At 43.4% G+C, this 26567-nt stretch overlaps 1 protein-coding gene across 1 annotated transcript in view; it reads right to left on the reverse strand.

Moving 5' to 3' along the window:
- The window catches only part of BICC1 (BicC family RNA binding protein 1), a 116445-nt gene extending 94659 nt beyond the window's left edge, over positions 1–21786 (reverse strand). Inside the window, exon 1 of the mRNA XM_064464783.1 lies at positions 21372–21786. Coding sequence (XP_064320853.1) covers positions 21372–21576 — 205 coding nt within the window. The 5' untranslated portion in view covers positions 21577–21786. The remainder of the gene's footprint in view (positions 1–21371) is intronic.
- Positions 21787–26567: the final 4781 nt, after the last annotated feature.

The raw sequence follows: 26567 nt of genomic DNA on the forward strand, positions 1-26567 counted from the left end.
TGCTAAAGAAATACAGTCCACCTGAGAGCAGGGTAAAGTAGCTCAAAGTCAGCATTCCCAGACATAAGTATGTACCAGGGTCAGGCTTCTATGAAGGAGACAAGTTATCCATCAATAAAAAAAAAATTGCTATATGCTTGTTTGCAATAGCTATCAGTAGTACCTTCAGCCAAAAAGGAAAGATACCAGCATTTTACTTTCAACAGAATTAACAATAAGCCAAACCTCAAGTTCTCAGTTATGCTGGAAATACAATGGCATCTTTGCCACCTGACAGCCGAGGGGATCCCAGTTTTGTACTTCTGTGAAAACCAACAGCTGCCACCACCAGCACCCTGAAGTACTGAATGGCCAATACTCATGCGCTCGTATTTGGCTACCATCTCCCCTAAACACCAGTTAGTAGTTGATTTAAAAAAGGCAACAATGCCTTGCTCTAGTTCCTAATAAGATCCAATTAATAAACACTGAAAAAAATTTGCTTTAGGTTTTTGTTCTCCAAAGTCTGTGTTAAGAGAGCAATACAAGAAAATTATAAACAATGAATAGCAGGAATATAAAACCCCATTAAAAAGCATACATCTTACCTAAAAGGTAAACACATTAACTCAGTCCCACTTTCTTCCTGATTACTATTTTAAGTCACAAATTTTTTCAACAGAAAATTGCAATGCATACAGGCAAGAATCACAATCACAGAAAAATCCAGAATTTTCAAAGTCCTCCATTACTTCCTCTAGGCTTTATCAAGCCCTCACAAAAGTCGTCTTTCACATATTGGGTGAGATTTACACTTGTGGGAATTTTTGCAAGTTACCTTTACCCTCTAATGCTTCTTCCTCTTATAATTTAAGAAAAAACCTTCACTGACCACCCTCTTAAATTATGTGTTCTTCTCAGCATATTGAGCCCTTCACCTCTGTTTCAGCCTTATTATTCACACAGAGTGACTCAGAACACAAAGTCAGGTCAGCGTTCTCACAGATTTGCAAGAACTATGCAAAGCCTAGAGTAACGCTGAATAATGCCACAAAGTCATCCAGGAGGAAAAAAAAGCAGGGGTGTACCACCAGCTGAAAAGGGGAAGTTTAAGGATATCTTAATAAAAACTGTAGGGTTTGCAATTTTAGGTTTGGTTGTTTTCTATTTGGGGGGGGTTTTGTTGTTGTTATTTTTTAATTTTTTCCTAGCAAAGGAGAGGATAGATCATTGAGCCCTTGCATCAGAAAATGCCTACTACTAAGGAACAGAAAAATGAAAAAAGCAATTACAAGTCTTTGCACCATCCAAAGCAAGGACACAGAAAGCTCTATGGCAAAAAAATAAATTGTCCACAAAAGATTCCTAACATTCCTCTTTCATTACAATAATACAGACTTCAAGATGTTCCACAACGTGAACTATAGCTTCGTGCAGTGCAAGCCAGCTAACAGAAAACGTACATTCTTTGTACAGTTAAAATGGATTAGCTTTAAAACTAAGCAGGAAGGGAAAATTGAGGACTTGCTGCTCTAGTTCCTCTGTTGAATGTTTGGAAAGTTCATGTTTCTTGAGTCTTTAAGCAGAGTAAACAGTATCTCAAGGCTGCAGAAGACTGCACTTGAAGAGGAAGAAGGTTAATAATACTGAAAGTTGTACTAGTAAAGCTTTTTTGCATATGTATCATAGTGGAAACTTCCACTTCCAGACGTGAGGTATTTGCATAAGAACTAGCTCTTGAAATCTTAAAGGAGCCCTCATTCAGTAATCTCAAATCACAAAAGCATTGAGAATGGCTAAGGATAAGTCACCACAGGGAGAACTCTAGCAGAGCTGAGATCTGCTCTGCTGCTATCACACTGCAGATGCAATGACACCAGAGAAAACGAACATTTAAATTCAGAAAAATCCTCCCTAAAATGGAAGCGTCCACTTAGAATAAGAAGTGTACAACTGTATTATGCCTGCTCCAGAAAAAAGGCAAACACAGCCCAACCCACCCATGCTAAGTATCAGGCAAATCCACCTACTATTGCCTTTTTTTAACTGGGTCTTCCTAAAGCTGCAATTAATCTGTACAAATTTTACCCAGTTTCTCAGTTAGCAGAGCCTCCAAGTGATTTTATATCAAGTCTATTTTCACAGTTGAAAAAAAAAAACCTAAAGTCCACATACTCATAGAAATGCAAACCCAAGGTTCAGAATACCACTTCCTAACACTGAAATCCAGGCATTCTAACACCAAAATTATAAACAAGACACACATTTTATTTGGCCACATTCTGAAGGCAGTACTTATCATCAGTACTACTTATTCTTGAGCTCAAAATATCACAAAAATGTAACTATCAGCTGTATGCAATAGCACAAGCACAACACATCAGATGTGGCTCCAACTTCACACTTCATACAGTTCCATTATCTGAGAACAATAATTTCTTCTACTGCCTGTTCTTGAGATAAGGATGACAGTACTGTGTTTTCTACTGTGCAAACAATTACTTTATCACTTAATTTATGCTTTTAAGCTTCTTCCTTCATGCTGTTTTTACCAGTACTACTTCAACTATTTCAGCTGTCCCTTTAAACCAGATTTTGGCTATAGTTTGCTTCTTTTGGCACATTACTAAAAACAATGAGGCAGTGCATATAATTAGAATGAATTAAGTTGTATGGAGACCAGTAGAACATTCTGCAAGGACAAGCATGTAAGTTTATAAGTTATTCTTTTTTCCACAGACACAACAAAGCTCCCAGAGCTGTGCTGACATAGAGGAAATAACATTGCAGTGCCCAGAATAAAAGTTAAAAAAGCTCATGATATTCTGGAAGTCTCTGCAAATCCCAATTGCGCTTAATAACAGAAAAAAAAATCTAAAATTAACAGAGGTGAAAATTTGGATGGTCTACTCCATTTCTAGAGTTCATAAGCAATTATTATAAAGACTGCCAAAAAAGCAACATTCCCTGTTTGCATTTTTTTTCTTTTATTTTTATTTTGGTTGAATTCAGGTTTCCTGTTACAGCTCAACTGGCTTTAACCATAAATACTTTTCAGCTCTGTAAGTTGCTACCCTGAAATCATGAGACAGCTTGGCTACTATGAACCCACAACCTTGGCAAAACCAATTTGCAGAAACTGATACAAGTCTTTTCTGTAACTTGCTGAAAAATAATCACCAAATTTAAGGTGTCAGAAGAAACATTTTGTTTTAGAAAAAGAGCATCAGGGAGCTAGCTCAAGCACCAATCCCTAATGTATTCAGTGTGGATGCTCAATCAGCTGCCAACCTCTACTTTGCAGTAATTAACTAGTTCCTGCCAGAAAGTCACAAAACAGTCTGTATTTGAGCAACAGAAGCTGGTAACATTCTGGTTTGGACCTGCGGTCCATCTGGGGCAGTTACTACTGTTTACAGAATAAAGTACTGGAGTCATTGGAGCACATTAAATAACCTGATTAAAAGTTAAGTAACTTGCCCAAAAAGGTGTCTTCCTCTTAAACAAGCCTCTTCATCTCTTCTTCTGTCCTCAGAAAATGTTGGAATACTATCCCTTTAAATTCAATAAAGTTGAACTCATGAACTACTTGAAAAGATAAATTGCCTCTGCATTTCTGAACCTGAACTAAAGAGATACAGCCCAAGAGCAGAATGTTTGAGAAGACTACATCACTTGGGAATTACAAAAGACCGCAATGAAAGATTTTTTTTCTATACGGGAATTAGAAGATACTATAATGCTTTAACTTTTGCTGATGCTGAACTCCTTTGCAGGATATAAAATTGCGTAGACATTGTTAAGAATACATTCTTATTCCTTTGATTATTAAAGTTATGTAAGAAGGATAAATTACAACATAATGCTAAATACTAAGGAGTTTAAAGAGTTTCAGAAGAAGCAGCTCTGTCTAAGTTTGCCATTACCATCACACTACCAGGTGATTTACCTTAGAAATAGGTATATTTCCTAAATTATTTTAAAATAATTTGCAAGATATTAAGACGATCAGTAAAGCAGCACAATACCAATACCTTTAGAAAGGGAACACTCAGCTTTACTGAAACCTATAATCTTAATATCTCTACCATTATCTAGAAGTTACAAAGTTTATTTTATGGCTGTTGCTTTTCTCTTTAGAATAGAATGACACCAACTATGACCAACACACAACCAGCAGGTCTACGTCATGGTTCTCCAGTTGAAATGTTTAATATGGAGGTCAATACTGAGGCATCTGAACCTGCTTTGCTGCTGCAAATAGGAAATGCACTAGTCCCAACTGTCTTACCGCTGCCTCCATCTCAGTAAAGCAGATCTGATCAACTGGAGTTGCTCTCTTCTGACGTACGCTCTAGGTCTCCCTACTCAACACACCACATGGAGAGAAGGCAAGCCTGGGTAGGTAAGTAAGAAAGTATTTTCAAAGACTACACTAAAATATGCCTCTGGAAGGGCTGGTTAGGAGAGGAGGAAATAAAGTTGGATGTTCATCAAGCCCCTATGAGTTTCCAGCTCCCTGAGCGTGCCCTTAGCCTGCTCTCGCTCGCACAAAGCGGTGACAGCCCCAAGTCTGTGTACCAGCTGCAAAGATGCCGAATGTGCTCCAGTTGATCTCAACTCATCACACTGCTGGAAGAAGGCAGAACAGAGCTGGCAAGTGGTTTCTCCTCCTCTCATAAAACAGAATGAACAGAAAGAGTGGAAGAGAAGTTGAACGGGAATGCCAAGAGCAGCTCCTCAAGATGACTGCATCCCTGGGAGGAAGAAGTCAAGCACGGATATGTGAAGAGCTTGTAGAAAAACTCAAATGGAAGAAGGTTTACAGTATGTGGAAAAAGGGACTGGCCACTTGGGAGGAACATAGGAATGTTGTCAGAGTACGCAGAGATGCAACGAGGAAGGCCAAGGCCCACTTGGAACTAAATCTGGCAAGGGATGTCAAGAATAACAAGTACATCAGTAGTAGAAGACTGTGGAAACTGTGGGCCCGCTGCTGAACAAAGTGGGTGCCGTGATGATGCAGGAAGGCAGAGTTGCTGAATGCCACCTTTGCTTCACTCTTTACTGCTAAGGCTGGCCCTCAGGCATCTCAGCCCCCAGAGGCAAGAGAGAAAATCTGGAGAAAGGAAGACTTCCCCCTTGGTTGAGGAGGGTCAGGTTAGAGCACAACAAGGCAAACCAGATCCTCACAAATCCACAGGCCCCAATGGGATGCACCCATGAGTGCTGAGGGAGCTGGTGGATGCTGTCGCTAAGCCACTCTCCATCATCTTTGAAAGGTCATAGAAGACAGGAGAGGTGCCCGAGAGATGGAGGGTAGTCAATGGTCACTCTGATCCTGAAAAAGGACAAGGAGGACGACCCTGGAAACTATAGGCCAGTCAGCCTCACCTCCATCCCCAGAAAGGGGGTGGAACAGTTCATTCAGGAGGTCATCTCCAGGCATGTAGAGGAAAAGAAGGGTATCAAAAGTAGTCAACATAGATTCACCATGGGGAGATCATGCTTGACCAACCTGATAGCTTTCTGTGATGGCATGACTGGTTCAGCAGATGAAGGGGGAGCAGTAGGTGTTGTTTACGTCAACTTCAGCAAGATTTTTGACTCTGTCTCCTATAACATCATCATAAGCTGAGGAAGTATGGGTTAGATGAGCGGACCATGAGGTGGATTGAGAACTGGCTGAACAGCAGAGCTCAGAAGTTGGCAATCAACTGGATAGTCTGGTTGGAGACCTGTAACTAGCAGTGTTCCCCAGGGGTCTGTACCAGGACTGTCCTGTTCAACATAACATCAGTGACCTGGACAAAGGGACAGAGTGTACCCTCAGCAAGTTTGCTGGTAAAACTGGGAGGAGCAGCTGATGCACCAGGAGGGTGCGCTGCCATCCAACGAGACCTGGGCAGGCTGGAGAGCTGGGCTGAGGGGAACCTCGTGCCATTCAACAACAGCAAGTGCAAGGTCCTGCACCTGGGGAGGAACAGCCCCCCGCACCAGCACAGGCTGGGGACTGACCTGCTGGAAAGCAGCTCTGCTGAGAAGGGCCTGGAAGCGCTGGTGGGCAGCGAGGTGACCCTGAGCCAGCACCGGGCCCTTGGGGCCAAAGGTATCCTGGGCTGCGTTATAAGGCATGTGACCAGCAGGACGAGGGAGGTTATCCTCCCCCCTCTACTCTGCCCTAGCGAGGCCACATCTGGAGTGCTGTGTCCAGTTCTGGGCTCCCCAGGTCAAGGACAGGGAACTGCTGGAAAGAGTCCAGCAGAGAGCTACAAAGATCATCAGGGGACTGGAGCATCTCCCTTATGAGGAAGGGCTGAGAGACCTGGGTTTGTTTAGCCTGGAGATGAGAATACTGAGGAGGGGTCTTATCAATGCTTATAAATACCTAAAGGGTGGGTGTCAGGACAATGGGACTGGGATCTTTTCAGTGGTGCCCAACGACAGGACACGGGGCAATGGGCACAAGCTGGAACACAGGACATTCCACCTCAATGTGAGGACAAACCCCTTCCCTGTGCAGGTGCCAGAGCAGGGGCACAGGCTGCCCAGGGAGGCTGTGGAGTCCCTTCCCTGGAGACATTCACACCCCACCTGGACATGGTCCTGTGCCCCTGCTCTGGGGGTGCCTGCTCAAGCAGGGGTTGGACAAGATCTCCAGGTCCCTTCCAACCCCCGCCATTCTGTGAGTCTGTGATTACTCTCCAAAAGGCATTTCTGGCTGCCGTGTGACATACAGGGAGATCTTTCCTGTGCATGTTCAAAGTTACTGGACTTTTATAATCCTCTTAGTCACGTCTCTGTTTGCCTCTCAGGTCCCAAGATTTCCTACTTTAAAAGTATTTCCTATCTGTCTGAAAAACTTGGCCTCTACACCCTTCTACTAGAACTCTGGTCTGGCTAACCTGCACAGGCAGCTATGCAAGTCTTTCCTTTAACTCAGCCACCCGTTTCTCCCACTCCTTACTTGGTCCAGCAGCACGTTCTTGCTAGACCCAAGCCATTACTCCGCTTGGAGGGTGAACACTCCTTAAACTTGTGCAATGTAAAAACAAGGTAGCAGGGAAGAGATACACCAAAAGCATCCTAAGTCAGCAGGGAGCTTCAGCAGCAATCTGACAGGATGCAACCCTTTACACAAATTAAACCAGCCTCGAACTCTGCTGGCTTGAATGCCAGAGTGAAAGAGTGTCAACACCAGCTCTGCAGCAATACAGGAGACCCACCCAATTAAAAGGTTATTGTAAACATATATTTGATATCCCATAAGGAAAAAAGCATATGTTTAATATTTTACTTTTTAGTTGGTTTGAATTATTTTCTCAGCTCAGAACACAATGCTCAGGCCTGTACATAAATACAGGAAATATACCTCTAACTGGATATATAGCAATTAAAAAAAACTGAATTGAGATATAATATATCTGTAATCAAAAGTTTGCATTTGTCAGGTGGTAAGTCACCTAAAACTACACTTAACATCCAACAAAATGCTCTTCCAACATTCACTTCTCCCAAACATTTACAAGAACACAGAGTACAAAGTTTTGTAAACATTTAAATATAAACAAAACTTTACCATAAGCCTACCCTACTTTTTCATAGCTTAAATGATTCTTCATGTTTCAAAGACTGGAATGACTTTTTTTATTCTGCCAAATCCCTGAACAATCTAAAGATGCCACTAAAGGCCACTTAAAGTAAAAAACCTGACTGCTGCTAAGCAACGCAGAAAACATCCTTACATGTTCAATTGTTTAGTGCATTAAAAAATTTCACACATATTCTGGCCTCTAATGACTGTAATGTCTTCCACACAGGGAGAAAAAAAAACTCTGCAGAATATGTTCGTCTTTCAAGAAGGAATTGCTTATAAAGGACTAAAGATTTGATTGAATTTATTCACTATTTCTGCACATGGAATAGATCAGAAACAGATTCTCTCTTATCCGCTATTTTACACACACTCCAGAAGTAAATTTACTAAGGAAAAAGCAGCACTTATTTGTTTTACTAGGGGGAAAAAACCTGTACCAAGATTCTTTTCCACCATATAGAACAATTTTTTTTAAAAATGTATTCCAAATCCAGACTCTGTAAGTCAGTGTTATTTTAACCACTCTAACTGCATATAAACAAAGGCCATTTAACATAATTTAGTATTTCACCATTCTACAGCACTCCTCACCCATGGATGCACTTATGTATTCAGAAAAAGTGAGACCAAGTCTTATATTCTTTGAAGTACATCATGATGAAATGAAGTATTTCAATGTCACACTAAGGACAACATGCATATGTCTCCATCATTTGAATTACACACAAATACATGCATATATTTGTTCTTTAAATATGTAAATTACACACACAGATACAATTTTAAATGCAGATTTTTCTTCCTCAAGTGATTAACCTTACATTATGCTACAAAAGCGATGATGAATGAGATGTTCTGCACCGGAACTACCTTACAACATAGCTTCTGGTTTAATTACACTGCAAACAGTTCACTGAATCCCAGTTTATATTCTCTCAAGCAATTCAACTATCTTACCATAAAGGTCATGGGGAGTATCTTGAGAAGACATCAATCTGCTAAAGCTTTCAATAACATAAAAATGCTTCACTGCATCACTTAATTGACCTAATATTTATTTTGGGCTTACAGATTTCATTTTTTACATTTCTCAAGATGCTTAGTCTTAAGTAATGAATCTCATATATTCAACTGCTATAAATTTATTGCAGGCACAGTCTGTACAGAACAGAGCCAATAAAAATAGATAGAATCCAAGCCCTTCATTCACACAAAGTTATTGGCAATAGGGAAAAAGGCAAATTTAAAGGTTAGTTTAAACCACTAATTCAGAGTGGCAATACAGATTCCTAAAACCAGACTTTGCTTAAAATGGAAAAAAGTATCATCACCTGTACGCAGAACTAGAAAATTTTATAAACAAAAAAGGAAGTGGTGAAAATATATTTCAAAGTCTGGAATATCTGGTAACCTCACCATGAAACTTTAGAATATCAATACAATCGGAAATTTTAAAACTTTACATAGCAAGATACTAAAAGCACAGGTAGATCATACAAAGATTGTGTATGCATATATTACATTAAGAACAAAGTCACATGTGTCTATCATATATGTTCAAAAGGACTGAAATGGCACTTCTTAAACTAGGAAAAATCACCACTATTACCAGTTTCTACCCCCGATTATTTATTAACATTGTTTCTTTCAGGACAGATTTCCTTGGCTTAATGCCAATTCTCAGACATGTTACACTACAAACTGTTTGGCTGAGCTTCATTAAGAAAATGTTGCAAGTTTCCCTCGCAAGGAAATATATCATAATTCCTTTCCAAGAGTGAAGTTTAAGCAGATTAAGCCTGTGATATGACCTGCTCCACAAGCAGCAGAAAGGCATTTTAGCTTTTTTCCGCTAGGCATCTCATGGGCAGCGAATCTAGCTTTTACAGATACTTTGAACCAAGTAAATAACAAATAACAAAGCCCAATCCTTTTTTTTATATCCATATTCAAATTATATACTTATTTCACTTGAATGATCCAGAATGAGGTTTCGTTTTTTCCTTGGCACCCATTTTTATTTATAATTTTTGCCTTCAAAAGCTCTGTAATATTCTAGCATCTAGAGCAAAAACATCCTGTGGCATTGCAACTCTTACAAATAGAAGTTATCTTCGCAAGTTAAAACGCTTTAGATAAGGACTGAAAGACCTAAAAAAATGACCACCCTATAGCTTCTTAAATAAAGTGTTGGGCAGACCCACAAGAAAAAGAAATCAGAAAAACCTTTCTGTGGGACGGGGGGGAAGTACCTATAAAAGCCACAGTATTTCAAAGACATTCTTTAGCATCTACATACTGCAAGCCTCACAAATAACCATATAAGCACAAGGATTTCTGCTTATTTTTCCTCCAAAACAGTTCTTACAGACCTGATTTATATCAGAGTTTTAGCGGAAAATGGAACCAAGATTCCGCAAAGCCTCCCAGGCCTGGCCTGCACAGAAGTTTAGCAAATGCAAAATGGACGGCTCATGCTTCACTTGCATCCACACATGTTCCCAACAGGCAAAAAGCCAAAAGAGAAAGAGGAGTCACTATTTTCTTAGATTAATGTTTGAGAGAAAGTTTCTCCATACAAGTTTATCAAGTTTTCTAGATAAAGAGTATTTTTCATGAGGTTTATTGCAACCCTTGCACACCAAGCAAGTACTGGAATTGCATGGAAAACAGGGAATTGGAGGCCACACTGCAGCTAGCACCACACTGACCAGCTTCCTACCTCTGGGAATAGGCTCAACAGTCAAATCAGACTGGGGAAAGAAAAGCAATTTAATCAAGGTCTCAAGGCAAATCAATGGAGGATATTGCTCCTAGTCCAGTAACATTTCTATCAGGTCGCATATGTACCTCTAAAATGTTTTAGCTGTTATGCCATTTCAACTACATACACACATATCACTTATCACATGGTAACTACATCTTCAAAACATCTTTAGCTGATCGCAGATTGTGTGTGTACTGGCAAGCTGCCTCCCAAGTCACCCGAGTGAGCTCCAATAGCCCTTAGCCTCTAATAAAATGGGTCAAAACCTGATCTTTAAAATTCTAGGGGATATCAACCTGGGCAGTTTGGGAAAAAAAAAAAACCAAAACAAACCCTAAGCATTAAAAAGAGTAGCTTTATTCCACTGCATTTATAGAACTGCTCATCTCAAGATGCCAAATTCAAAAGACACAGCTACTAGCAGCTGGCCATTTGGGAGGCACTCAGAATGACTGGAAATCTCGTGCCTTTTAAATGCAACATCTATTATTGTCTTTCTCATCACAAGTGAAACATTTTTTAAAAACCCTTCACCTTTGAAAGAAAAGAAGCCTGAAGAACAAGCTGTCTCCTGTTTGTTCTCACTCACATGTGCAAGGAAGAGACTTCCAGGAAGGGTGCATTGTACAACAACTTTTGCTGTGGTTTACACAACAGAACCCAAGCGATCGAGATAACATGACCTGGCTCCAACCTAAGCTGCATTAGGAAGTCCGATTCTCACAACTTGCTAGCATGCCATCAGTAAGAACGTAAAGCTCAGTAGGACATAGCATAAGCCATAGCACAGTGCCCATGAACCACACCACTTGAACCAGCCAGACCACCCCAGCCCACAGCCATCTCCCACTGCTTGGCCACTGAACCTCCAGTTAGTTTATCCAGTTCCTGCAAGTGAACCCCGATGCCTCAGTTTAAGCTAAAGCAGCTAAGAAGCACACAGAAGCTAACTAGAGGTAGTTATATCCTTGTGTGATGACGATTTAAAAAGCTGTTTGAAGGCAGCAAAGCAGCAGTGCACAATGCATTGCCACATGAGACCTGTGTCCCAACTCACCCAGTAAGGCTGCAGGTCCTCTTCCTGCCAGGGACCCTCTGGTCATGCTCCCAGGGGCTGGAGCACCCCTGGCAAGACTGCAACCTGCAGCCAAATACACTCATGCACCACCTCTTGCGTGGACAGGAGCAGGCTAAAAGAAGGTGCCTACTGAGACCTGAGGCCCTGGCTGCAGCCGCCTGTCCTGGCCACAACCTTCCTGGGGGCTGTGGGGACTTGGGCGCCAGCACCCGCCCCAGGCATGGGCTGCAGCAGAGCCTGTGATAGCTGGACCCTGCCCTTGCACACAACAGACCTAAGGTACGTACTCAACTACCGTGTACATGCACGCTGCTGCCAGCCACGCAGACGGGTCACCACATGTCATCTCACGTACCGAGCCCGCGACTGCATCGTTCACGTTGGTGCAAGCAAATGGGACACGAAGTGTGGTGGGCACTGTCACTCATTCTCAGTTCCACTTATTTGAAGCCCTGGCTACATCCTTAACACAGACTATCCAAAACATTTCCTTATTTTTCTGTCAATATATAAATATTTAAGGAAATAAGATAGGATACAGCCTTGGCACAAGAGATGACACAAGGGTCAAACTAAAACTAAGTGGCTATAAGGAGGAAGAGGTCAGCTACCCCAACGTTTTGATCTTCACTGTTCATCATGAAACAGTTCTAAGGCAGAGGCCAGTGGTCAGCAAGTGGCCTGTGAAACAGGATCATACACATCTTTTTTTTTTGGAAATGCTATGAAATGGTAAACACTGACTTGCAAGATGATAATTAGACCATATTTAAGGAGCCACCATAAATTATAAAGTAGTGTCCAAATAACAGCAGTAACCTCCACAAGCAAATAGAACAAGAATAAAAACTTTTAAAGTATTAGTAATTTTCTACCCGTTCAAGAGAACCACAGCTTAAAAATGCAAAGGCAACCTAAATAACTTTTGACTGCTCCATCAGTATTTCAAGTGTCACTCATATGACACTAAAAAGCATCCATAATCATACATAAGAAATTTGAAGTTTAAAAGAATCTAAGTCCTACCAGCACTTTTAAAGATGGCATGTACAGACCAATTTCTCCCAGCAGATGCTTTTTGCTGCCCTGGGGAGGGCAAATTACCCCCTACACTCAGTCACAATTTTCATCAACCCTGGAGTACAGTCCAGGCTGCACAGTGCTGTTTTTAATACTTGTATCTGATCAAACCTTTACCTAAAAATGTTTATTTATAGCCTTATTCAATACATAACATTAATGAACATTATAGTCCAATATTAGATTTACTATTTCAACTCAACAACTGAAAACGTAAAATTAATTTTAAGCTTGGTAGTTAAGAATCCTTTGGTTCCTTTGCTCACCAAGAGAGACAAGTGATCTCACTTCAGCACTGAACACTGCAAACTCATAAGTCTCCAGATTTTATGGATTCTTCCCATTTCAGAAAAAGGAGGAAAGTCATAAAATGAAGTTTTGCCTCTTGTCCTGTCATTCAGCACCACTGAAAAGGATCTGGCTCCACCTACTTATACCCCCTGACACACATACACAAAATTAATAAGGTTTTACCTGTGCCATCTCTTCTCCAGATAAAATGTAAACAGTCCTAGATGTTTCAGCCTCTCCTCTTATGTCAGATGCTCCAGTCCCTCAATAGCTTTGTGGCCCTTTGCTGGACTCATTCCAATATGCCCATGTCTCTTTTGTACTGGGGAACCCAGGTCTGGACACAGCACTCCTGGTGTGTCTCACCAGGGCTGAGTAGTGAGCAAGGATCACCACACTCAGCCTGATGTCAACACTCTCTCATGCAGCCCAGAATGCTGTTGGGCTTCTTTGTCACAACACCACTGCAGGCTTACTCATGATCAGATTGAGCATCAGGACCCCCAGGTCCTTTTCTGGGACACTGCTTTCCAGCCTGTCAGGCCCAAACCTGTGATTGTATATGGGGTAATTCATCTCCTGAAGGCACAGAACTTCATGACGTTCCTGTTAGCCCATTTTTCCAGCCTGTCAAGGTCCCTCTGAATGGCTGCCCTTCGTCTTCAAATCCTTGACCAGTTTTTCCTTGCTTGCAAGTACAAAGTCCAGCAGAGCACCTCCTGTTGTCACCACCTTTATCACCAATGTTTGGAAGTTGTCATGAATGCACTCCAGAAGCCTCCTGCATTGCTTGTGCCCTGCTGTGCTGCTCCTCCAGCAGGCAGCAGGGTGATTAAAGTCCTCCATGGAGAGCAAGGCATGCAAACATGAGGCTTCTTCCAGTTATTTGAAGAACTCACCTGCTGCTTCTTCCTAATCATGTGGTCTGTAGCAGACACCCATAACACCACCCAGATTGCTCTACCCAAAAATCTTGAACCATGCACTCTCAGCTGGCTTATCTGCCCCAAGGCAGAGCTCCATGCTCTCTTACATAAAAGGGCAACACTTCCTCCTCAGCATTGCACCCTGTCCATCCTAAAGAGCCTATATCCAGTCATTGAAGGACTCCAGTCCAAAGAGGTATTCCACCACATGTCCCCAACCTCAGTGAGATCATAGCCCTGCGACCGCCTGCAGACCACCAGTTCCACCTGTCTGAGACCCAGGCTGCCTGCATTAGCATCAGGCACCTCAGGGAGGCACCCACTTACATGGATTTCCCAGAAGAGGTACAAGAGCTTCTCTGTAACTGTCCTGCAGGCACATGCCTATTACATGCCTTCCTGATTTCCCTGCCCTGGCTTCTGTTACACTGGACCTACGCAGCCAGAATAATGACTAGGACAGACCAGTGTTGCTACGTGCCCATCAACCTCTCTTCATGAAATCTGGTTTGCAGCAGAAAAATTAAACATAGTTATGCTACTAGGCAAGTGACTTACCCATTCAGACAGCTCACATTATCTCTGTTCTGTATTTGCTTTCAACCCCTTATCCATCACACCCACCTTTTCCTGCATTAGACGTCAGGAGTTTCCTCCACCAATATCCAAAAACTACACTTTCACATATAAATGAGAGAACTTGTTGAATATCCAGATTTCTTGGACAATTAGCTAGAGATATAACATCAGAACGGATACAGCCCTGTGTTTTATATTAAGGTTACAGTTATTCCAATAGCTCCACACACAGAGTGACCTGGCAGAGGGTTGCTATCACTCCTGAGTGCTCCCTCTCAACATCAATGAGTCTTTAATAGGAAACAACTTCTGAAAGTTATGTATTCCTGTCGCAGTAAAGAAGAGATCACTACAGACACCTGTACAAAAATCAGCTGTAGAAGTCACCTAAACATGAAGAGTTACACTGCCCCATGCAACACAGTCATACCGATCTGACCAGAAACAAGAAAGCCTTGTCATAAACAAAAATAGATACTGAAAAAAGTTGCAGGTATGTTCAAGGGATGTTTTTAGTTGCTTAGATCAGAATTTTTTAAAAAGCCGCCACTGATTAACAAGTAGCATCTTAAAGAAGGAACCCTTAAATCAAGTACTCATTCCTTCAGCTACAAAAAGTATGCACAATTAATAAGATATCTGAACTCCGACTCACACGTATTCATATTAGTTTTTATGCTCAAAGTTCATGAAAGTCATTACTGAGTCTTCACAGTAAGGGATATTACTGTAAAAAATAAATTAAACAAGCTATTAGCTCTTCAGAGAGGTCTGAAATTGAAGAAAACTAGCATGTTTCATTGTTTGACAGGCATAAAGCCAAGAGCCTGAAATAAGTACTCAAAATAGGACATATTTTCCAATGGAGGTAAAGATTACAATATAACCAACAGGAATGTGCAAGCCAGCAATACTTAACTTAGCAGTTCATGCCAAACCATGATAGTCCGTTGTACTACTTAAAAAACACTGAAACTTGAGAAAGTGGTATTATTACAATTGTTAACAATGGAATGCAAGAACATTTTTAAACTACAAGTCACACAAATTCATTTCATATATTTATTTTTGTAGAAATAGACTATTCAGCACTTTAGGGATTTGAAAACCTGACAAAGAACTTGAATTTTTTTTTTTCTGCTACATGCAAGTTAAACACCAAATGTAAATGCTATTAGAAAGGTTCCAGTTCCCCCTGCAACTATGTCCTTGTCCAGGTTATGCTGATACATTGCAAGCAACAACCACCAAAACACCCACCAACAGAAATCTCAGTTTAGTAGAAAAACAGTTTCTTCCTCTAAGAAAAAACCCTGTGTTTAGGGCCTGCTAATAATAAAGCGTTTGAGAAGGTATTTCAGTAAGAATCTAGTCAAAGAAAAGACTTCACCTCTCAAAGCTCCAACAGGGACACGGGGGAACTTTAAACAGGAATATAAATCAACAGCACTAAGTATTTTTAACTTCAGTTGCAAGCAAGGTACACTAATTATTTGAAGGATCACAGTACATTTAGTTTTATTATATAGATTTCTGCCACAATCACACACACAAAAAGATCCAGAAGAGAAGTAGTAATTCCTGCTTAGCCATTTAAACAAAAACCCAACATAAATTCAGCATGGAGCTTGCCATCCCACACATAAACCATCAGGCAGGACCATTCCATTTAAGTTATGATTGCCTATTAAGCAGCTAACTCGCTCAAAGTCTATTCATTCATGCATTCAGGGTCCAGCCTCTAGCAAAACCATTGTTTGTAGCAAAGTCTCAGAGGCCCAGGTTTCCTAAGACATCTCCATCTTCTTTAGTACATTCAAATACAAGTGTTGTTCTTCCCCCTGCCACGCCCCCCAAACTTTGCTTGTCACACTTACCAATTTATCTTTCTCTGTAGTTGAAACCAACTAGTAGAGAAGTCTACAAAAAGCATTAAAAGTACTTTCCCACATAGTTATGCATTAAGTAGGGAAAATATACTTGTTTAAATACAGCAAGTTTCACCTGATGGATCAGCAAACAAAAGAAATGGATCATCATCCAAGCATAAGAACTAGGCATTGTGTAAGTACAGTCTTTGAATGGAGCAACAGCCTCAAGGGTGACCTTTAGGCAAAGGAATTGACAATTGATTTTCAGTACATTTACAGTAAATAAGTTCCACCTAGATTAAATTGTGCAAAAAAGGTACCTAAGTATTTATGTCACTTCCCTCTAAGAGAAGTAGGGCTTCTTTTGGTGAAAAATTACTAAAAGAGCACCAAAACTGAGGGAGCAGGACCAGGGAGCACTCACCCAACTCTGTGAAGGCAGGAGGGAGAGCTACACAAAGGTACTCAAAAGAGCTGCTCGTACTGACTGTTCATACTAAATTTGAGTTACAGTACTTTCATCCTTACTGCCTGAAAAATAATAAATGATCCTTTATTATTTTTAGAAATCAAGTCTGTTATGTAAATTAAGATTGACATGATTCCTATAATTCTGACCTTAACATATGAAAGCACCAATTAACAGTTAACATATGAAGGCACTAATGACAGTCAGTACTAAATCAGCACAGGGCAATGCTATTTTCCAAGATTCCCACTCAGTATCAACACCACCTGCTTTGTATAATGAGCTCAAGACCAAATAGTGTGCTGGTGGTGCTGAGTACTATTCAGAGTTTCCTGAGCATGTAGGTCCGTGCTTTTTTTCATGTGTTTATCAACAGTCAAGTAAATGCTGAATTATGTAATGAGGGAAAAAACAAAACAAAAACCCCACACACCACCCATAAAGTTTCAGATACCATAATTAACATTACCCCAAAGAGTACTCAGACTGAAGGATGATGCATAAAAGAACCAAAACAGAGAACAAAAAACCAGAATCCTAACAGGCAGTTATATTTCAAAGAAAGAGCCACATATAATACAGCACGCACACCACTGCTAGAGTTCGGCTCTTATTAAAAAACAGCGTGGATTTGGTTTTCTACCCAAGCATTGTTGTTTGATAACGCATTATAAAGTCACCAAGTATTTAAGCATGTGCTGTATATATACCCTATAAAAAAACCCATGTCTGTTAAAGAACACAATACAGAGAAAGGATTATTTCAAATGCAAGACTGGCATAATACTTCGTAGCAAAGAATAAGTCACACATCCAGGAGAAAAAGGTATGCTTTTTTTATTTGGTTGTTTTGGGTATTTATGTTCACAGCCAACTTTCTGTTGATTGCTGTGACATTAGCTGTTCAAAAACCTGTCCAAAAAGTATAATTTAAGTTTAGTGTTGTGCATTTTTGTAATAATAAACACTCAGCTGCTATGGTAACAGGCACTCAAAAATGCACTAAGTAAATCATTCTACAGTATTAAGTCACCTGAGCATTCACCAGAATTTAGGGCAGAGCAGCTGTAATTAATAGGACTACTATGAAATATCATCTTCTGTTGCTGCCGAAAAAACCAGCTGATCCATTTTACTCAAATTTGCTTCCTGGGGAAGAAAAAAGTTTATTCTAAAGAGATCTATTCACCATTAAACTCTGATGAAGACATGCGGCAGAAGATAGCTTATACTCCACTGTGAAGAGTGAGGTTTGTTTATGGAACATTATTTCTGCCATCTACGAGCAAGTAATAGAAGTCACACAGTAGTTGGACACAACAAGAAAAAAAAATATTCTTATATTCAAGGCTTTTACCACAGCCTTTGTATTTTCTGCTTTTCCAATCAAGAAAAGCAAAGGTTCAAGAAGCTCCCTCTACTTCTCATTTAACATATTTATCTCAAGGCTATTCAGAACCAAACTTCTAAATACCAAAAATACTAACACAATTACTTCAAAGTAGAAAAAAAAAAAACAACTACCAGAAGCACACTCAAATAACTAAGATTTTCCAACACCTCAATTCAGAGTTGGTTTCTGCTCCAGACCCAACTGGTAGCACACTAGCCACATCAACTTTTTTCAGAGAGCTATCCTGTGTCTTGCTACAGCACTTACTGCTGTTATGGACTCTGTATCTGACAGGAAGGCACCCCGCTCCCCCCATGAGCTATACATTCTGCTGTGCCCAGCTGAGTCTCCCTGAAGATGAAGATAACCATGGTAGAACACATACAAAATTCAGCAACGCAATCACAGAATGTAAGAGGCACAAAGCTGAACACTGAGCTTCTTCGTGTTCTTTCTACTCTCAATTGTTTTATTTACTTTTCATCATTAGTACAGCACACAACAGATGTTGACTAGCAAAAAAATAAGCAATCCCCAAGCAAGAATGAGAACATTTCCTGACAGGTTTCTTCAACAGATGCTGTTTCAAACTTGGCTTTAAAGACAACTGAACCAAAGATGAAGTATTCTCACTTTCCCATATTATAAGAAAGCTATGGTAAACACTAGAAGAAATATTAAGTTTTTAAATCACTTAAAAAGTAACTTTCACAAGTGTAAATGTGCTCTCTAGCAGCCGGAAAAAGCCAAAGAAGAGCCTTTAAGCATCTAATGAGCAAGAAGCTGTACTTACACCAGCTCAAATTAAAAAATAAAAAAGGAAAAAGTTTGGATAACTTTTGGAAGTCAGAAATCTGGTCATCACCACTTAGACCACACAGATGTTTCCCTTCCACAATGCCATTTTTTAAGAACTTCCAGTGAAGGATCTGGTATTGGAAACCACAGGAAACATGACCCTATGAATTGTCTAACAGAAGTCAGTTTCTGGAGGTGGCACACTGCTTTTCCACCCTTCTTTTCCTACTAGGGGGAGTCAAAGTTTCCACTCCCAAAAGATGGCCACAGAAAAGGGGCAGGGGGTGTTGGGGGGGGAAGAGTTTGAAAAATAAAATCAGCTTTTGCTTGCAATAGCAGTACAACTGAGTCTGAATTTGTGGGTAGAAGTTACAGATCTGGCTTCACGATGCTCTTTGTGACACCCTGGCAGAGCCACTCAGCGCTTGATGTATTCTCATACAAGAAAAGGATAAATAAAACCTATCTTGCAGGAATTCAAGAGATGAAATAAAAACTTGAAGTACAGGGAGGAAACGGAATTAACATGTAACAAACAGTTCTCAGCTTTCTGACAAAAAACTACTGTATTTGCCTCGTGTCCTAATAAGCAGTTTTTCATTAGCAATAAGTCAGAAAGTTTAGGTTTTCACACTAAACCAGTTATTACCGAGTCCAACGCATGCTTTTCTTCACAAAAAAGGGTAACTATCTGATGCAAAAACTCCTCAAACCGCTACCTGAAGCATGCGTATTCCAGACTGGACATACAGCAACCTCTCATCAAAAAGCAGGCAGCATTCTGTTCGTGCTTACTCACTGTACTCTATCAAGCACACACTTTTTACTATTCTTATGAGGACAAGAAAAAAAATTGTAAAAAGTAGCAAACAAAAAAAAATCTCATCTTTTCACACTGGCTACCGCTGGATGATACAACCTACCCAGCACTTGGATTCTGCTTTGGAGGTCTGTTTACCCTTGCATGCTTACTACCTTGGGTAGTAAAAGGAAGGACTGTGTGTGGGATGAGATAATGGAAATTTATTTTGCTACTAAAGGAAAATATTAAGGCAACCTTCAATCTTCTTACAGCACTTTCTAACTTTTGACCCTTTTTCCTACCACTTCATACACAGAAATACGTTTTCTTTTCAATACCCACGTGTTCTTGGTTTTAAGACACTTTTGATGAGCACATCTTTATAAATAGCTGTTGCTGATTACGAGACTTCTGTTTCGCTGAATTCCTTCCTCTTTACTGCATTACATAATGAGATTTTTCTACTAGCTCTAAAGTATTAACTCATTAAAGATTAACTCACCCCCAGGAGAGAGAATCTCAATTTCAAAAATTCCAATCATTGTAGTCACCAAGTCTAACTGGAGCTCTTCAGTGGCCAACCCAACTCACCGGCTCCTGTTCCCCTGCTAGCTCCTGCACCCCCCATCGCTGGCGGAGGCAGGTGCTCTCGCAGGGGACCGTCGGGGAGCCTGCACCTATGGTTGCCAGCGTGCGAATGAAACACCTTCCATATGCCATGCCACATGAGTAATAGTGAAATATTTGTCAGGGAGTTATTTGTTTTGAAAACGTAGGTAAACACTTGAGTTACCACCTGAAATGTAACACTAAATGTTTATAAAACAGTGGTTCCAGAGGAAAGAGGGAGCTTCTCAAAACCATGGTCACCATTCCCTGTTGATCGAAACACTCCTCATTTGACAGCGTTAAGACTCACGGCCGTTCTCCTGGGCTCTTCAGAGCGGGGAACACCCCAGGGGAACCACCCCGCTCAGCAGCATCCTCCGCTGGCTCACACCTATTTACCTGCTCTGCAGCAACAGAACCTGCAATCGCTACTCTAACACTATTTTGTCAAAAACTGCATGTGTAACTTCCGCTGAGAGATAATTCGGAGCATACCGGGACAAAATATGTAGTCCGAAGAGAATAAAAACTTTAAGGGGAGCCGGGCCGACGAGCGCCGGGGCAGCGCTGCCGCTCGCCCCGCACGCCCGGCCGCGGAGGCTCCCCGCCCGGCGGCCTCGGCCGTTCCTCGAAAGCCGAGAGCCTCAACCACCCTGCCAGAGCGGGGATATTATGGTTTTTAAAGAGGAATTTCTAAGGGAAGCTACAGCCTCCCAGCGCGCCGGCTGCGGGACAAGCCCCGGCGGGGCTGGGCGCCCACGGCGTCTGGCGACCCGGGGGCGTCCCCATCACCCGGGGCCGGCGAGGCCGGGTGCGGGAACACAACGCTCGGCTCCGGGGGGAGACGCGGAGCCCCTCGTCCCGAGCGGCCGCGGCCGAGGAGGCCATGACGGCGCCCGGGACCGGCCGGCGGGGCTCCCGCCGCCCTAGGGCCGCCTCCAGCGCCCGGCCTGCCAGCGGCCGCCCCTCCGCGGCGCCGGAGGGCTGACAGGAGTGTCCCCGGCCCGGCCGGGCCCGCCGTGCCCCTGCCTCCCCCTTCCCGCCCGAGCCGGGGACGTGGCCCCCTCCGTCCCCTCCCGGGCCGCCGCCGCCCCGCGCCCCCCGGGTCACCGCCTCCCCTCCCGTCCCTCACCTTGGAGCATGGCCTCCAGTTTCTTCCTGTCCACCCGGAATCGCTCCTCGCCCCACTCGGGGCTGTGCAGGGGCCGCGGCGGGCCGGCCGAGTCCTCCTCGGAGCCGGGCACGGGGGAGTCGGTGCTGCGCTCGCTGTTGGAACCCGGGTCGGAGAGCGGCGGCTGCTGCAGGTACCCGCTCAGCGGGTCGCACTGAGCCGCCATGGCGCTGCCGGGCGGACCCCGCCGCCGCTCCGAGCCCCACTCGGCCGCCTCCCCGCGGGACGCTATCTGCCCCCACAGCCGCCCCCCCGGCTCATCCCAGCAGCCGCCGCCTGCCAGAGTCCCGGCGCCGCCGCCTGCGCCCGCCCCTGCCTCCGGCTCCCCGCCGAGTGTGCGCGTCCCCGGGACGGCGGCGGCGGCGTCCGCGGCTCGGCGGCGCCCCCAGCCCGCCCGCAGCCCACACAGCATCTCCGCCTCCATTGGGCCACCGCCGGCCCGCCGGGGAGGGGCCGGGGATATCCCCGGCCGCCGGCCCGGGAGGAGGGGGCAGCGGCGCGGCGCGGCGGGAGGGGAGAGGGCGGGGAGGTGCCGCCCCCTCCCCGGCACCGGCACCGCCTCCGCCTCCGCGGCGGGGTCCCTGTCAGCGGGGCGCCGGGGCCGCCGCCCTGCCCGCCCCGGGGGGCGCCGCCCGCTCGCGGCAGGCGCCGCAGTGAGGTGAGGGGTGCCCGGGCCGGGGGGCACCGGGCCGCCTGCGGCCGCCTCAGCCCTCCCACCGCCACCGCCTGAGGGAGGGTCGGCGGCGATCGTGCGGCGGCGGGTGAAACGCACGACGGGCGGGGTGGCGGCCCGGGACAGCGGGCCCTAAAGAACCATAAAATAACACACACCCCCCCGCCCAAAAACGGTCCCCCCGAAAGGTGCCGGTGTGTGCGGGAGAAAGGGGCAAGGCAGCGTTCCGCCGGCGAGCCCTGGGAACGCCGCTGGCTTGGCGCGGCTGGCCAGCCGCCTCATGGCGGCGAGGGCCCTGGCTTCCCGCTCGGCGGGGGTTCTCTAAGGAGCCTCAGGCAGGCGAAGCGCCTCGCGCTGCACCGCAAGGACCCGGGGGACGCGTCCCTCAGCCTCGGGGCGTGATGGCGTTGGATCCACGGCCAGCATCCCAGTGCTAGGTCTTGCCACGGCGCAGTGCGTATCGCTTCACCAACGCTTCAAGCCCAAAAGCACGCGCTAGGGCAGGGGAAGCGTCGGCACGAGCGGTCACGCTGGCCTGGTTGCAGCGGTGTCATTTCTGTGCTCCTGCAGCCCGACACGCTGCCCGGGAGGCCGATCCCTGCCCAAAGCCAGGCTGCCCAAACCACGTAGGCAAGAGAGAGTCATGCACGGCACCTCGTTTCAGCTCATTTCTCCTGAATCTGGGAAATCGTTTCTGACAAAGAAGTTACGCTGCACATGACGCATTTCTACAAAAGCTTTCTGTTTCAATGAATTGCTGTTTTCTGGTGAAAAAGCAGCCTGCTAGAAGATGCTCTGGCAGTGCCATGTCTGGAGTCCCACGAGGTATCCCACCCTGAGGGCATCACGCCTCACCTGCAGTACTGCAGGCACCTGCCGTCTGTCCTCTCCTGTACCGCAGCATCCGCGTATTTATGAGGGCCAAACCAGGTAGCTGTACGCACGCTGGAAAGCAATACAAAAATTAAGGCTGACTTAGGTGATGGTTACTCACCTTGTAGTTAACATCAGCTTGAAGGACCGTGTTAAAATCCATCAGGAGCTGCACTGATACTCCAGGTAGACGGGAACTGCGCTGTGCCCCAATTGCAACATGCAGTCATTTTTACAGAGGTTCAGATTTTGGCTTACAGGGTCTTTACGTATTTCCCACTTGGCGCCATGACCGTGTGAATTCTGCAACACCCGTGGTTTCATTTCTACTGAACGTTATATGCACGGAGGGAGGCACTCTTAGTGGAAACATCTACTATTCGATTGTAGCATTAATTCTCTTGGTGGTCTCACAGCCTGTGTGGATGTTAGCCAGTGCCTTGCAGGCAACATACTGCGCACAAGATCCTCTGATACGTCTCATGACCATGGGAAATAAAACAGCTAATGTCAAAACCAACAGAACAAAATATGAATATAGGTCATGAAAACAGCGCAATCTCCATTTCCTTCAATAGTTTGCTTGTAGCATGATAATACTTTAGGAGTGAGGGACAGTCTGAAATCTTTTTCTTCCCATTTCAGAAGTTTAAAGTTATCAACGGCCTTTTTACATTGTCCATATCAAAACAAGCTGAAATTCAGCGAAGTTTGCCCCCTCACCCCAGACCAGCACCAGCCAGCGTTGTCTGTCCTCTCGATGCCCCGACCAGCGAGTTACACAATCCAAGTGTTCAGAATTTATGAGTGATGACAGCGCCAGTTACAGTCCACAGCAGCTACAGGTGCTTAGCACCTTTGAGCAAAACAATTATTTGGGTATTTTCCACTCATAAACTAGTGAGATTTACAGTCAGAGATTCTCGGTGTAGGAGGTCCCTTTCCGTGCGTTTTGTCAGTTCCTGCAGTATAGCCACAGAAGCCTTCTTTCTCATCAGTTGGCTACAGTTGAACTGAGCAGTATTTTTTTTTCAGCAGCCATGTAAACAATGTAATAAATCAAAGGTCTCTTAAAAAATAATGTTGCGCACAGTTTAGTTTTTATTCGTTGAAAATAACCCTTTCATTGTGTGGTTTTAGACCAAAAATAAGAAGTAAACTCTTTGATTTCCTACTTAAATCCATATAAATGGTCAAAAAAAGAAACCGTTTCAGCGATTAGGAGTTATTATTAGTAGTATATATTCGGTAGAGCATCGCTTCTGCTGCATAAATGTCATTTTATTTCTCCAGTACACTGCAGTGGGAGAATAAAATGCCTGTTACCCAGAAAACTTGAACTAAGTAGAAAACCACATTTTTAATGGCTAAAATAACACTAAATGTGGATACAACTGGGGAAAATGGGTGGAAGCTGGCAGATAGAAGATCAAATGGCTAGAAAGAACATCAGCTGAAGTTGACTTTGGCATATACAATTTATGTTGGCCATTTTTCTGTGGCCAGTAGCTTGATCAAAGAAAAGAATAACAGGATCTTTCTCATTTTGGCATATCGTGTCTATTTTGCTACATTCTCTCCCTCTTTTTTCATCCTGGTCTCTTTTCCTCACCTCACACACACACAATATCTGCAAATCTCAGAAAAAGCGTAACTGAACAGAGAAGTATTTTATTCTCACACTCAGCCTATAATGCGAAGTCTATTGTATAATATTCATTGGGGTGGAATACATCCTATGAATTTAAAGGAGATTCATGAATCAGTTGATCTAATGTAATAAGTCGCGTCTCTTTGGGACTGCATAGAAGCCCCAGATTTAGGGTGGTATAGGATCCCTCCTGTGAAGAATGCGGGTCTGCCCTTGGGCCTGTGGACGAGAACTGACAGTCACCACATGGAGAGCACCATTAGACGGCTTCGGGTCTGCCTTAGGGCTGCTGCCAAAGCACGAAGCTGATGTCTGGCTATGTCTGCACTCTGTGAGCGCAAGATGTAGAGGTTGCCTGTAAAAGGAAGAGTGATGCGATATAACTTATCATTCATACAGCACAGTCTGTATTCCAGATCTTGCATTTATTTATTATTCTCAAATGTATTTACTTCACAAAACCATTATGAAGCAAAGTGCTGTTATATGTATTTTCCTGACGTGGGAGCCATGTGCAAAAAGACCAGCTCAGAAAGCTATGAAGCGAGGGTGGGGAAGGAGGAGGAGGCATACAGTCTTTAAAAGTGATCTGTGGCATCTAGAAATGGTTTTCTAGGGAGAAAACTAAATTTGGTTTTAGTTGTTTAGGAGAGGTTTATTACTGGTGAAAATTAATGCTGAGGGTGTTTTGAGAGGCATTATTTATTGCATTCATTTATTTTGCAGAAAAGCCCATGGTGTTTTGACTTCCATGATGTTGTGCCATATTCCCCAAGTAGGCCCAATTAACTCCAGTTTTGCAGAATAATATAACATGGCCTGCTATGTACTAAAGTACTGTGCACTTAAGGCATACCAGCAAATAAATTAAAGGTCCTCCACAGCTGTTATAAAAACTTTTCCACCCCTAGAAATTCCCAGGATAGATTCTTTTTCCGTCCATAAGAGCAGAGAAATTCTGAAACATCTTCTTAGTTATACTGAAGCATGGGACCATAAAAACAGATTGAAAGAGATCTCAGAAAGGTCACCTAGGTCATGTCCTAACTATGCCGAGTTCATTCCTGACAGATATTTGTTTATCCACTCCTTTACAATTTCTAATTATGAGGTCTCCATGACCTCTCCAGGAAATTCCTGTGCTTCACTTACCATCAAGAAGTATTTTTTTCCCTTAATAAGTAACTTGAATTATTCTTGCTGCAACTTAAAGCTTAAAGCTTAAAGTTCTTAACTTAAAGTTCTTGTCCTGTCCACCACGGACATGGTAAATGGATTATTTCTTCTTTGTACCAACCTTCCATGCTTGTGAAGACTTCTATCAAGCTTTGATCAGTCTTTAAGTGTCCTTTTTGTTTAGCTAGTCACTCCTAAGTGTTTCAGTCCATTCTCAGAGGTCAGGTTTCTTGTTGCTCTCCAACAAACTCTTTCCGCAGTAGTCTACATCCTTCTTGAAATACAAAGCACAAAACTGGAGAGAGTACACCAGCTGAGGCCTTACCCGCGCTGAACAGAACTTCATGATCTTATCGGGTGTCTCACAAACTGCACTCCGGCTTATTCATCTCTGTGTCACGCTTATCCTGTCTCCGCGGCATGATCTTACTGGCATGTATTGATGTACTATAATCCCTGGGTCCTCTTCTGAAAAACTACTGTCTAATTGTTCCTCACTGTGTATTTGTGGTGCTGATTACTCTTGCTCAGCATGGTCTTCTGGTCTTGTCCCTATTGAATTTCATCCTGTTTTTCTTAAAGACTGTTTTCCTGATTTTTTAACATCTATTTGCACTAATGCTGTACTTCTGCAGTTTTCTTTTTTATGCCTCTAAGAAGCATACTTTCAGTTTCCTCATCAGGATCATCAATGAAACACAGAACAGATATGGGCCCAGAATAGAATATCACAGTCCTATTTGATACATCCTTCCATTTTGGCCGTGAAACAATCAACAATTCG

This window comes from Phalacrocorax carbo, chromosome 13, assembly GCF_963921805.1.
Source record: "Phalacrocorax carbo chromosome 13, bPhaCar2.1, whole genome shotgun sequence".
Lineage (NCBI taxonomy): Eukaryota > Metazoa > Chordata > Aves > Suliformes > Phalacrocoracidae > Phalacrocorax > Phalacrocorax carbo.